At 42.2% G+C, this 13,737-nt stretch overlaps 1 protein-coding gene across 1 annotated transcript in view; it reads left to right on the top strand.

The window, feature by feature from the left end:
* Positions 1-13,737, top strand: part of pcxa (pyruvate carboxylase a) — a 97,840-nt gene that overhangs the window by 42,459 nt on the left and 41,644 nt on the right. Inside the window, exon 10 of the mRNA XM_028982210.1 lies at positions 9,045-9,227. Coding sequence (XP_028838043.1) covers positions 9,045-9,227 — 183 coding nt within the window. The remainder of the gene's footprint in view (positions 1-9,044; positions 9,228-13,737) is intronic.

Genomic DNA, 13,737 nt, shown 5'->3' with positions numbered 1-13,737 from the left:
GCTCCCCCATGTTATCTCTGCTGTGCCTCGCGCTGCTTCATTTCCCGCCGCCGCGTTTCTCATCCTCGTCCCGTTCTCATTCCCCCGGCTTGCAGCGTCCGACTCACCTTTACTCTAATGAATTTATTTCTTAAATGAGACAGGGTTTTCTTTTTTTTTTTTTTTTTTGTGCTCTCTCTTTTATTATCTGTTTCTCATTGTCTCTCTCTCTCTCTCTTTCTCTCAGTGGCGTTTTATCCATATACACACATTCTCTCTGTCTCTCTCCACCTCACTATCTCATTGTTTTACTCCTCCTCCTTCCTCATTCTCTTTGTTCCTCTCTTCCTCTGATTCTCTCTCTTATTCTGCTTGACATTTTCTTGTCAGCCACCCACCCCTCCGCTCTTCCTCCTCCTCCTCTTCCTCCTCCCTATCGTTTTCTGTTGGTCTCCGTCCATTGGTTCACTGAGCAAATGTTCTCCTCTTCTCCTCTATGCCCGTCATTCTCTCTCAGCGATTCCAGCGTCTCTGTCCTTCCTCAGCAGCTCTCAGCCGTGTAATTCATCCTGCTCCCTCGGTCCGCCCGCGTTTACCTACACACTCACACACACTTACGTTATGTCTGTGTTTTATATATTGAGAGGACCTGGGGATAATATGATGTGTATATATTACACAACTGTGAGCCCTAGACTTAAACCTGACATTTTGCAATTTTGTTAGGTGTGTACATACACACACACACACACACACACACACACACACACACACACTTTCTCCCACAGGCAGCATCCTTCCAGTGTGTTTTTACTAAAATGTAATTAAGGCTGTTTTGTAACACACCCACAAGCTCACCCCTGACATATTAGCTTTCTCTGTGTGTGTGTGGGGGGTGACATGAAATAAAGATGCACATCAGCGTTAATGTGTGATAATGCGGCAACAGCCTGCAAAAAGTAAAGCCAGTGACCATCTCTTAGGAGTTGTGCACTGCGTGAATGCCATACGACAGGAAAGGGATCTCTGGGATGGATGATGGGAGGAGAAAATTGTGGGATAGAACTGTGGGAGAATTCAATCCACCAACAAAATAAATGTGTTCAGCTGTTGGGTCAGAAAACTCTCCTCTACTGCAAATATGTGACCAATATGTGGGTCAGATCAAGTTCAGTGACCACTAGGTTACTATCATCCTGAAGAGGTTAGTCAGAATTATGGTTTGCACCCATGGGTGCATATGGAGACCCGATTGTTGAATAAGGGGTGAATAAAAACCCAGGTTTTGTCTTATATGGTGTAGTGATAAGTGATGTGGTTGATTTGGGCTTGTATCTTTGCCCACATAGTTCTGTAGTGTTTGCTTTATGGTAGTCAGTTAATAAAAACTGATGTTCTTACTCTGTGTGACCCCAGATGGTGAGCCATGTGATTCCAGGTCTGCTGTGATATGAATTCTAAATTCTAAAGCATCCATGAAAAGGAGAAAAAAAATGTATTGATAAATATGGGCATTTAGGGTGAGCGGTTGCATTTTTATAGTACAGTTCATCAGCACACGGCGTATAGTTAAAAAAAAACAGGCAGCATTTCGGCTGCCTGCTTCTGGCTTTATATCACCCGTGCTGCTCCCTCTGCGATTCCTCGGGAGTCTCTGAACGCCTTCATCCCCACAATGACAAATGCCGCCACTGGTGATAGATGCAGGCCTCTACGAGCGAATGAGGGAGCACTTGACTTTTTTTTCCACTGTGCCACACTCACCACCACTGTAATTGAGACGGGGACAGGCCTGGAGGCATGGAGAAGTAGAGACCGAGACACAGAAAGTTCTCTGCTTTTAATCCTCAGACACATCACGTGCATCTTGTGTGTATGTGTGTGTGTGTGTGTGTGTGTGTGTGTATATGTGTGTGTGTGCTTGAAGCTGAACTTTGAGGCGTGCCTTTTTTTGTGTACTCGTTGAAATGAATATAAGCCAATTTGTCTTAAACATCGTCTTCAGGAATTAATTATATATTTTAATTAATTGTGGGTTTTTTTTCCATGATAGTTTTGTCACGTTACTCAAGAATTATTGCCATATATGTCAATTTAATTAACATTTTCTCATTCAACATGGCCGTGAGTTTCCTGATGGGCAAAGTTCCCTTTGGCTTTCTACTGCTTTTCCTCTTTCATTTATTTCCTGATCCATTTTAATTAATTGCACCTTTTTTAGGTTAGGTTTTATTTGTCACATTCATGATCGTTTTGTCACGTGCCACTCAAAATTATCGGAAAATACAGAATGGGCCAAAATTTTGGACACACCTTCTCATTCAATGTGTTTTCTCTTTATTTTCATGACCATTTACGTTGGTAGATTCTCACTGAAGGTATCAAAATTATGAATGAACACATGTGGAGTTATGTACTTAACAAGAAAAGGTGAAATAACTGAAAACATGTTTTATATTCTAGTTTCTTCAAAATAGCCACCCTTTGCTCTGATTACTGCTTTGCACACTCTTGGCATTCTCTCTATGAGCTTCAAGAGGTCGTCACCTGAAATGGTTTTCCAACAGTCTTGAAGGAGTTTCCAGAGGTGTTTAGCACTTGTTGACCTCTTTGCCTTCACTCTGCGGTCCAGCTCACCCCAAACCATCTCGATTGGGTTCAGATCCGGTGAATGTGGAGACCAGGTCTCTACTTTTTGTACACAACTCCACATGTGTTCATTCATAGTTTTAATGCCTTCAGCGAGAATCTACTGTAAATGCTCATGAAAATAAATAAAAAACATGTTTTTTTAGAAAGCCGTTATCTGGTTTGAAATATCCAGACTTTTATTTCTCAGTATTTGTCTGAAAAGAAGAATGAGGGTAAAGAGTGAATGAAAGGGGAACTCTTTTTACACTCTGTCTTTTTCACCCTTTATGTGTGGTTTTCATCATGTCAGAGTCTCTTTTTTTTATGCGCCTAAGAGCTCCAGCCGTGCCATTAAATCCGTATCTTTTCTTCAGCTGGGCTGTTTGAGAGAAATCCAGCTAATCTGCAGCTTAAGAGACTAGCTAAGGCCTGGCGGTTTGGGAGCAGCGTTTCGGTTCAAACGGCTCATCTGCCAAACTCTGCACCCCGGAGGAGCAGCATCCTTCACCTGCTGAAGTTCAACAGGAGCCCAGCCGGCGCAGCTCGAGAGGTCGCAGCCTCTCCCATGATCTGGATGCGTGTGGAACAGCTCTCACTTGGCTGTGTATTCTTCAGGAACGGCTCTGCGCTGACATGGAAGTGTAATGAATTTTTCAGTGCTTTGCAGCTCAGACGAACCCCGCAGTTGACTCTTGTCCTGCAGGGGAGGGGAGGAGGAGGTAGAAGAAGAGTGAGGGAGAGCAGTAAGGGAGGAAAGTTGGTAGATGTTGGGTAAACAGGTTTGAGAGGTGATGCTGGAGGTGTGGTGACCTACTTTCTTAAAGGAAGAAAGGAAGAAGCATTAAATAAGTATGGAAATTTGGCAGGGAGCCATCTTATGTTTGGCCGTTTGCTGTAGTGACCAAGGAAAATGCATCTTTTTCACATACAACCATTCTTTTTTCTTCTGAAGTGGCCAAAAATATGGGTTTAAAATCTCATTCCTGTATTCAAACCGTGTGTGTGTGTGTGTGTGTGTGTGTGTGTGTTTGTGTGTGTTGGTCTATGTAGGAGAGATACCCTAGGGTGGCATTCATTGCTGTAAGCCTGAGCAGGCATGTCACTCTGTATCAGTATTCCGAAATTGTGTCATCACACACACGTTTAATACCTTAGGCTGGATTTAGACAGCTAGACAGTGCGGTTTACACTTTACAAGGGAGTAGGAGTCTGTGCATCTGGGTTTTGGGTTCCGGGTATCCAAAACAGCATTCTGCCATATATGACGTGAAACTCGCATGGAACAGTTTTTGTGTTGGTGCAAAAAGACATGTTTGCACAATGATCAGTTCCAAAAAATATGAACTACAAAAATAACATTGTGGGCAGTAGGGTTTGTGTCTGCTTCAGAGAGGTAGAGGTTCCTGCCCATTTTCGTCACCTCATGCCAGGGATTTAACTTCTTACTGCTAGATATCTGGTCACATTCAGTGAAGAGTCATCTTTGTCCACTGTGACACATTGGCGAATGCCAATCAACTGCAAATATGTCTGGTAGGGTGGTAGTAGCCTCGTCTATGAACCAGAAGATCCAGGTTCAAATCCCACTTACTACCCTTGTGTGCCTGAGCAAGACACTTAACCCTAAGTTGCTCCAGGGGGGACTGTCCCTGTAACTACTGATTCTAAGTCGCTCTGGATAAGGGCGTCTGATAAATGGTGTAAACGTAAATGTCTCCCATCAGCGACTGTTTTGACTGAAAATGCCTGGTCCTTTTGTTAAGTTATCGGAAATACTAATGTCCTAAATGCATTGCTTCTTATAGGGCCCTATGTCTAATGTGAAAATGCATTTTATACGAGCAGGGACCCCACTTTCCAAAATATATTATTGGGAAATTTGCTCCAAGCTCCAATATAAATGTGTGATGTACAAATTCACACACCGTGTGTTGATGCATTCATTGTCAATGCATTAATATACACACACGGTATCTGGAGCACCTCAACAGCCTGTGTGTGTCTTAATTCCATTTTGCTGATATTGCCAGCAATGCAGATGATCTTGCTAACGAACACACACTCACTCGAGGGGGGAAGGTGAATAATGAGCGTTCTGCATCTCACAGTGCTCCTTTCTGAGCACAGCAGGTGAAAGCTTTAATTGTGGTTTGTGTGTGTGTGTGTGTGTGTGTGTCCTTGGAATACTGCAGCTGGTACCCCCTCTCAGGCAAAAAAAAGCTATTCTTTTATATTATTATTATTATTATTATTTTTTAAATTCTGCTTTCCTCAAATTCTTCCTGCTTTTGTTCATGCTCTTGTCCAGATGGACGAGAGAAAGGGTCCCAGCGGCGAGGCAGATGAATGAAGGAAACGTGGTGTTAGAAGGAGGAAAGTTGGAGGCGCGCGGTGCCAAGGAGAACTGAGGAAGGCCTGACCCCAGCCTCTGCCGGGCTTCCTTGCTCTTTCTCTCCATTCGTTTATTTTGCCTCATCCTTTAATCCCCCATTCTCTTGGAACACAGTGTGCTGCGCTCCGTACAAACGCAGCCTGTGCGCCCGAGCCGTCAATTTGTTATCCGCTCAGGCCCTCGGACAGAAGGCCCAGTGTCTGACCGATCTCTTCCCCCTGTCCTCTGTTCATATACTACAGTGCCCCTTTTTCTGTCTCTTTGCACCTAATTACATTTTTAATTGGACATTTTTTAAACAGGATTAACAGCGATATTTTAAAGCTCTGGAGCGGTTCTCTTTGTGTCAGATGAAATTAGCTCTCCGTCTGAGTGATCCGAGACTACTCCAGCAGTCACCCTAACAGGCAGAATATGAGCTCGGGTGGGATTTTCTCTGTTAATTAACATGGCTAATGTCAGGTAGGGGTGGGGAGGGGGTCCAGCCACGTTGATGACATTGATATATTGCTGTCATTAGCTACAAGGGACCTCGTTCTGGTTCGTTGTCAGGAGTGTGTGCTTTAGAGCTTGTGTGCTGGTGAATGTGCTGGTTGGTGTTTGGTAGCATGGTGTGCTCTCGGCGCTTTGTTCACTGGAATAAATCGTGTGCGTCTCAAACGGCATTAGCCACCCACTGCCAGTACTGGGGGGTCCAGGTCTATTGATCTGAACAGAAGATTCTAGTGAATTTGGCTGTGCAAGGAAATACTAGATGTGGACAAAAATCTTTTTTTCCTGCTCCCAGCTCAACAAAATTGCTCAATTTGAAGCATCATAACTTCTATGTTCATTTCCTGGTTAACATCACTGCTGCTACAGTGACAATTTTACTAGTGAAATGTAATAATAAACACAGCGACTACAATGCAAAATGGATGGATGTTTATTTTTATTTGCCTTATTGGTGCTTTAGAAACTTCTGGTATAGTGATAAATGTTCCCTTCCCTGGAATAAATAAACTGAATTGCCTGTTCAGTCCACTACGCAGTGAAATACGGCACAATTGGTAGGCTGTTGTGACTTTAAGACCCAAATGATCTTGTGTCGTAAACTGTGTAAAATAGGCTAATTAAAAGTAGCAGTTGACCAGTGCTGGAGTGCAGAGAGGCATATCCTTATTGAGATGTTTATTTAATTTATATATATGTGTGTGTGAGATATATATATATATATATATCTCACACACACACACACATACATGTAAATATGATTTTATATGCCTCTGTTTAGCTAGGGCTAGCCAATTATACAATCTCAGTCAATGAGAAAATTCAGCTCAATCTACTTGAGCTTCAATCAGCTTTTAGGGCATTTTTCAGGATCATGGTGGAAATTAGCATTTCTTTGTGTGTGTATTTACATTACCACGTATCATGTGTTTCACTGTGTAAAGCTAGCAAAGAAGGAATATATAAAAAGCCAAACTTACAAACTAATTGATGTTGAACATTGTATGTGTGTAGATGTGGGGTGAATGCTGCCAGAAATTTTTTTAAATGAAGCCAATGATGTGACTAATGTTAAATCACCCAAAAAAAACTCTTAAAAACCTGACCGTGCATGTTTATTTACCCCAAGAGGCTTCAGATTTTGAAATGCTACTGTAATTGAACAAACAGATTAACAGCCCTGGTTAGGTGTGGCCAAGTGGCATGGCCAATCAGATTTCAAGGTTGGCCGGTGCCACTCCTGGCTTAGCCTGCCTGGCATTGACAAGCTTGATTTAATTCAGGGCTGCTAGGTGGGCATATACCCATATGCGGTATTTGTGACCCATATGCGGCATATATGTGTGTGTGTTTGTGTGCACCCTGATTGGACCAGCGCATATTCCCACTCACACAACATAAAACCACACAACTGTAATATTAAATAGTGATGCAGTCGCAGTTCAGGAACTATGGCCTTAAAAGTAATCAATAGAAAACAAGAAAACCAGTTAAACATTGCTGTCAACTGTCAAGCACTACAGTTTTTTTTTTTTTTTTTTTTTTATGTCCTTGATCCTATTGCCGATAATATGTTGAATTTTAGAAATAGTTTTTTTGAAAACGGCTGCTTTCCAGTGTGAGGTACAATGTGAACTTCAGAATAACAATCTGGACTGCACTAATTACAGACCCATTCAACCTTACATTTGGTGGGTGCTTTTCAACGGATTGTGCCATGTAATTATTGCATTAATAAAATGTAGTGATAAAATAATAAATATAAGATGACTGATTCAGATTCCTGATGTTTAAGGATTTATGCAAAGTTTTCCCGAACTGAAAACTCCCCCATGAATAGTTTCCTTATGATTCCATTGGCTGCCAGCCAATAATTCAAATTTTTGATGCATCTCATGTATTCTTGATTCAAGTCAAATTAACTTAAAAATCGTTCAAAAATAATCAGAAAAGGGCTCAACTTTTTAGCTCAAGTATTCAGTTCTTGGCTCATGAGCTCTATTCTGTTTGTGGTTGCAGGCATCACCTCAGGGTGAATTTCTATCAATAATTGGGAAAAAAATTAAGCATCATACTATTAATTGCACTCAGTCTGTCATGTATCATTTCTACACTGGGGGGGTGGCCCGCACGTTGAGAACTTCAGGCATAATTCAGTGCAAGACAGTGACATTTGCACCATGCATACATTTTTTTTATTAGCCAAGGCCAGGAAATCAATATTAATTAGATACATCTTTCTGTTACGATCATATTGGCTGACTCTCCTAATTGATTGATGACATAACCAGTGTTCTGGTTAATTTATTTTCCAACATAAAAAGGTGTGTTGTGTAAAGTTGAATGGCTGTTTGTGTTCCGTGACCTGCTGAGACCTCACTGATAATGGTCACGCAACAATATGATGCACTACACCCTTTAGTAGCTCTTAGCCCAGGTACACAAATGAATGAAAGCAAAAAACCTTTCAAAGGCTATTATTATTACTTAAAGCTTTTTCCAAAATCCCATTAGCCATGATTTAATCACTGTAATACAATAATAATTGTGGAACAGCTTTTGTAAAACATTGAATATCAGTATGGTAAAATATAACTGGTGTAATTTATTATTAATAATTATGGAATTTATATTATTTTAATTTCTTCCACCAGGTAGTCTTCAGTTGCCTAGGAGCATATTGGTAAAAGCTTCATAAAAGCACCTCTTGTCTGATTAATGTAGGATTCAATTAGATTGTGCCATAATGAGTATTTTTATTATTTTTTATATATATATAAAAACTTTGCTTACCCAATCAGATGTATTTCAGGAAGCCAGATAATAAATAACCATAAGGAGGATCTTGTCTCATGCTTTTTCCATTTAGAACAAAAGTCTGCTGTTGTTTGTTAATGAGTCCTTTTTAATTAATGCATACAAACGTAAGCTGGTTGCTATAGAGACTGTACTCACTCTACAAAAAACTTTAAATGCTAATGTCACTCCATGCTTTTCTCCTGGAGTATAAACATGACTTAATGCCTGTCTTAATCATTTTCACTTCCAAAAAAACCTGCATATTGTTTTGAAAGCGGGGTTGGTGTCTATAATGTGACATTGCATAGATGAAGTATGTGTACAGCCTGCAAGAAGATCTAAGAGTATCAAAGCTCCTTTAATAGAGACCTTGACATACCTAGCATTCTTTTCAGATCTTCAGATTTATTTCATTTCAGTTTATTTTCACTTCATGTACATTTTCATAATTGTTCAGTTAGCTTATTTTATAGGCTTACATGCTTAAAAGCATACACAAAAGATGCTAATTTCTGAAATTTTTATCAGGATTGTGAAAAATGACGAGCTGAATTTTCCCGCAATCATCATTGGAGGTCCCAGCCGTAATTTAATCCATCAATTGTCAATGTCAATTTTGTGCTCACCTTGTCATGGACTGACACTCCCAGGCTTATTGTTATTTTAATGATTGTCATTATCATTGTATTACCAGTCAAGAGTTCTCTGTCTAAGACTGATGTGTCCCTGTCTCCCTCTCTCCTCCTCTCAGGTGTTCCGCAGCGGTGAGGGTATGGGTATCAGGCTGGACAGCGCCTCTGCATTTCAGGGAGCACTGATCTCTCCTCACTACGACTCACTGCTGGTTAAAGTCATCGCCAGTGGAAAGGACCTTCCGGCCGCCTCTGCCAAAATGAGCAGAGCCCTCGCAGAGTTCCGAGTCCGTGGCGTGAAGGTAAAGCGAGAACCTACAGCCCCCACCCCCACCTGCTGGCTCTGTCAGTCTGTTCTCTGTCTTTTCCCTGTCTTGCCTTCTGTTGCTCTTTCTCTGCTGTATGCGGTTTTAGAAGATAGTCCAGCATCATTATAGAACCATCATCCTTCCTGAAAAGCAGTTGTCAGAAAGGACCTTTTCAAAAAAAACTAAAAAAAAACTGGTTGCATTGTTACTCAAAAATCTTCAGTTGTGAATACTTGTGAAAAAATCACTGTCATTACAGTGTAATGGTCCGGCATTTTAAGCACTTGTGCTAAAAATGTCATTTTTGCTCAGTGAATGGAAGTGAGTACAGACTGTTGAGAGTGGCAGCTCTGCATTTCTCTCTCTGTGTGTGTATGCATATGAGAGGCAATGTGAAGTGCACCAAACCCCCCCACTTTCCCAGCAATTTTCATCATCTTATGAGTACTAATGATCGTACTCAATTGTCAGCAGTAAATAAATTGAATGCGAATTGTAGTAAAACTGAATGTCTTTCTCTGTTTTAAAGAGTGTCATTTCCAAGTCATTAAACAGTGATGGATGATGGGTTTGGGAGGAGGAAAAATATTTGTTAAAATCTAATAGAGCCCATTAGAATTCCAGATGCCGAATCCACCATTCTGACTTGATGAGACTGGCATTCCGTTATAGAACTCAACCTGTCAGGATCACTTCCATTTTAAAAATGATAGAAAATCTGTAATAGAGGCAGAATGCTTCTTATACACACACATACACATACACACACACAAACATCGCTGAGATGCACTCGTCTTCACACACTCATTATCATGCAGGCACACGCTGCAGCGACCAGCGGTGCTCTGTATTTGTGGAAGAGTAGTATTATCCTACGGGGCAAGTCACTCGCCTATGAACCAGATGACCACAAAGTCACGGGTCCGATAATCCTCTCTTGCCACCAGTGTGTCCCCGAGCAAGACACTTGCTCTAGCACCACGGTTCCTGTTACTGCTGAGTGTGAGTGGCTTTGATAAGCATCTGCTAACATAATGTAACATGCATGTGTGGGGCCAGCTGGTGGAGGTGGGATTCGATTGGAATGCTGTGGATGAATGGTGTGGATGCATTGACAGGATATTTGTTAGTTTGATATTGTCATTTTAAAGGAACAAACTGGTATGTGTAGATCATGGATACAATCGTTATATAGAAGTTATTTGGTTAAGAAATGTACTGTGTGTAAGTGATAGAGAACAGCTTATGTGTCAGAACAGGTATATTTAGGTTCAGCTCCACCCCAGTCACTGTTCAGTACTTCCTCTTCATGCTCATGTTTTCGAACCGGTGCTTCCAAATGTCCATGCATCGGCTCGATGTCACGGTTCTGGTGTCTCACCTCATCTTTGTGATCATCACCAAGATCTTGGTGTTTTGCAGGATTTTTGCCCTGCCTGTTTATTTTAAACAGACAGGTTTTTCTTTTTTCTTTCAGTTTTCTTCTTTGCTTGTGCTTGTCCACTTCCTGTCTTCAATGTACCACTGGCATATTATTTTCTTATCACTTGTTCATCCCACCCCTGCTGCGTCGCAGCATGGGGTGAATTTGCCCCCCCTTCCTGAGGGGCTGCTGACGCCCTTTGCATTTATTAGTCGTCTTCAAATAGGCAATTTATTTAGAGCCTCTGCCACCAGAGATTTAATTACCTGATCAAATAATGGAGTTCAACTCAGCCCTGCAATCCCCAGAGAACCCACAATTCACCTACACACACATCCTGGCAGTGGAGCTTTGGCCCCTGACCGGTGAGAGCCGCCTCCTGTCTGTGTGTTGGTGTGTAGAGGATTGCGGATTCAAGGAAGAAAGATGAAAAGAAGAAGTGGGTATTAGGCAGTCACTGTGATGGTCTAATACCATTGCAGCAGTCCGAGCAGCCGAGCACACACACACACACACACACACACACACACACACACACACACACACACACACACACACACGCTTGTAAACATACATAGGCCTTGTGTGTGTATCGGGTATATTTGAGAACCTAAACCTCTTGGATTGAGACCAGAAGGAAGGTCTAGCTGTCTACACACACTCCATCTACCTATTCCTAACAATCATCTGCACATGAAAGTGATAGTCATTGTGAAACACTACAGCACAGCACATGGTGCACACAACGAAATGTGTCCTCTGCTTTTAACCCATCACCCTTGGTGAGCCATGAAAAGCACCCAGGGAGCAGTGTGTGGGGATGGAATATTTTGGTGGAGCACAGGAACATAGGAGATGCCATGTAAAAGTTTAAAGAATAGGTATAAAGGAGGAGCCTCATGGCACTTGGCCAGCTGCATGAGTTCACAAATTGACCAATAAAGATCACTCATTATTATTTTCTGTTTCTGTACATTTTCTATATTAGTAACAAACAAGGTCATTCTCTGACACTCTCTCACACACTGTATGGTTCAGATTTGGCAAGTTTTTCACATGCAACCTCTGGAGGTCTTTCTTCCTGCATGTTTAAGTTGCCTCTCATTTAAAGATTCCACTTCTCTGCTGGCCAGTTCACCAGGTAAGATGGTACACAGAACTATGCTGTCCAAAAATGTGGCCTTCAGGCCAAAATACAGTAGGTATCAGTGAATACTTGAACACTTTTTTTGGTATACCATCCTAGATTACCTGCACTACCTGAGTCACTAGTGTGAGTTGTAGATGCCATCTTGTGCTACCACTAGAGTGACTGCCCGCTTTCAGAAGTGACTAAAACATCAGCCAGAAAGCATAGGAACTGAGAAGTGGTCTGTGCTCACCACCTGCAGAACCACGCCTTTCAAGTCAGTCAACTTTGTTATCTCACCATATACAAGTACAAGAGGTGGTGTTGAACTTTTTGAACACCCAGGAGCTTGGTGCTCTTTACAATCTCCTCCGCTGAACCTGTTTACGATGAGGTGAGCTGTGGGCAGGATGTGATTTTGTGAATTCTCAGTGATCGCCTTTGTCTTATCAAGATTCAGACAGATTGTTGTTGTGGCACCATACAGATAGCCTCCTCTCCGTACACCGACTCATCCTGCTTATCAGTCCTAGCACAGTCCTATCATCCGCAAATTTGATGATGTGGTTGGTGGTGTGTGTGGCTGTGCTGTTGTGAGTCAGCAGGGTGAAGAGCAGGGGACTAAGCATGCATCCCTGTGGTGCACCTGTGCTCAGACTTATGACTGTGGAGGTGTTGCCACCATCCGAACTGCCTGGGGCCTGTCTGTGAGGAAGTCCAGCTGAGCTGATGTCTATGAATAACATCCTGACATATATGAGTCTTTCTTGTCAAGATGTGTCAAGGAGAAGGGGAGCGCAGAGGATATGGCATCCTCAGTTGACCTGTATGCAAATTGAAGTGGTTTTAGGGATGTGGGCAGGTTCTTCTGGTGTGAGTGCAATGCGTCTGTAGTCATTGTGACACATCACTGCAGACTTCTTCGGCACTGGTATGATGATGATGGTGGTCTTGGAACATGGCGGGACCAGTGACTGGCTCAGACACATGTTGAAGATGTCCGTCAGGACACCAGCCGTTCAGAACAGTACAATCTTTGAGTGCCCGGCCAGGTATGTTGGTCAGGTCCTGCAGCCTTGCAGGGGTTCACTCTGAAAAGACGGGGTGTGGATGTCTTGCTATTTGTCTATAATTTCCACCTGTTGTCTATTCCATTTGCGCAGCAGCACGTGAAAGTGATTGTCAGTGTAGCTTCCCATGTGGACAGTTTGACCTTCACAGAAGTGTGATTTGACTTGGAGTTACATGTGTTGTTTAAATATTCCCTTTATTTTTTGAGCAGTATATATTCAATTGAGTGTATCTTCACATCAAATGGAAGATTAATGGGAAAATTGCATTGTTTTAGTTTTATTCAACAAATGAATGTAATTTTTTGAATGTCAGTTTTTGTTTCTAAACACTCTCCATTCTAAAACACAGACATGAGTACACACACACTTGTGCAGAGCCTGTTTCTGAGTGGGATCTCTGCAGCTTTTGAAGCGATAATCAGAAGTAAAATCTTGGAGTCGTTGTGACTAGTGTTCAGGAGATGAAGTGACTCTGGAGAAGATGAAGACGAGACGGAGTCGTGCTGTGGAGTGACGAGTAACAGTAACTACATGTTCTCATCCCATTCTCCTTTCTTTCCTGAGGCTGATACCAGAGTGATCTAATAGAGGAATATTTTGTCTTGTTATCGCGGACATGGCACAGCCCTCTGACTTCAAAAGGGCCTGCCATGAATTAGGACCGAGTGGCGGGGATGTGAAGATATCACAGCTGTGTCACTCACTGTCGTTTTCTCCCTCCCTCCGCCTGGATCAGGCTCATACTTCACTTTTCATCCCTGTTCCCTCGCTTCATCGTGCTTGGTTCCCGAGCGTAATCCTTCTCTGGCCTGCCCTGCTCTCATTCTCTGGCTGTCTGTCTCTCACTCCTTTTATCCCAGGTTCATCCCTTCATTTTAT

This window comes from Denticeps clupeoides, chromosome 6, assembly GCF_900700375.1.
Source record: "Denticeps clupeoides chromosome 6, fDenClu1.1, whole genome shotgun sequence".
In the NCBI taxonomy this organism is placed as follows: domain Eukaryota; kingdom Metazoa; phylum Chordata; class Actinopteri; order Clupeiformes; family Denticipitidae; genus Denticeps; species Denticeps clupeoides.
The sequence above is the reverse complement of the archived record's forward strand: the minus strand, read 5'-3'. Positions and strand labels throughout refer to the sequence as shown.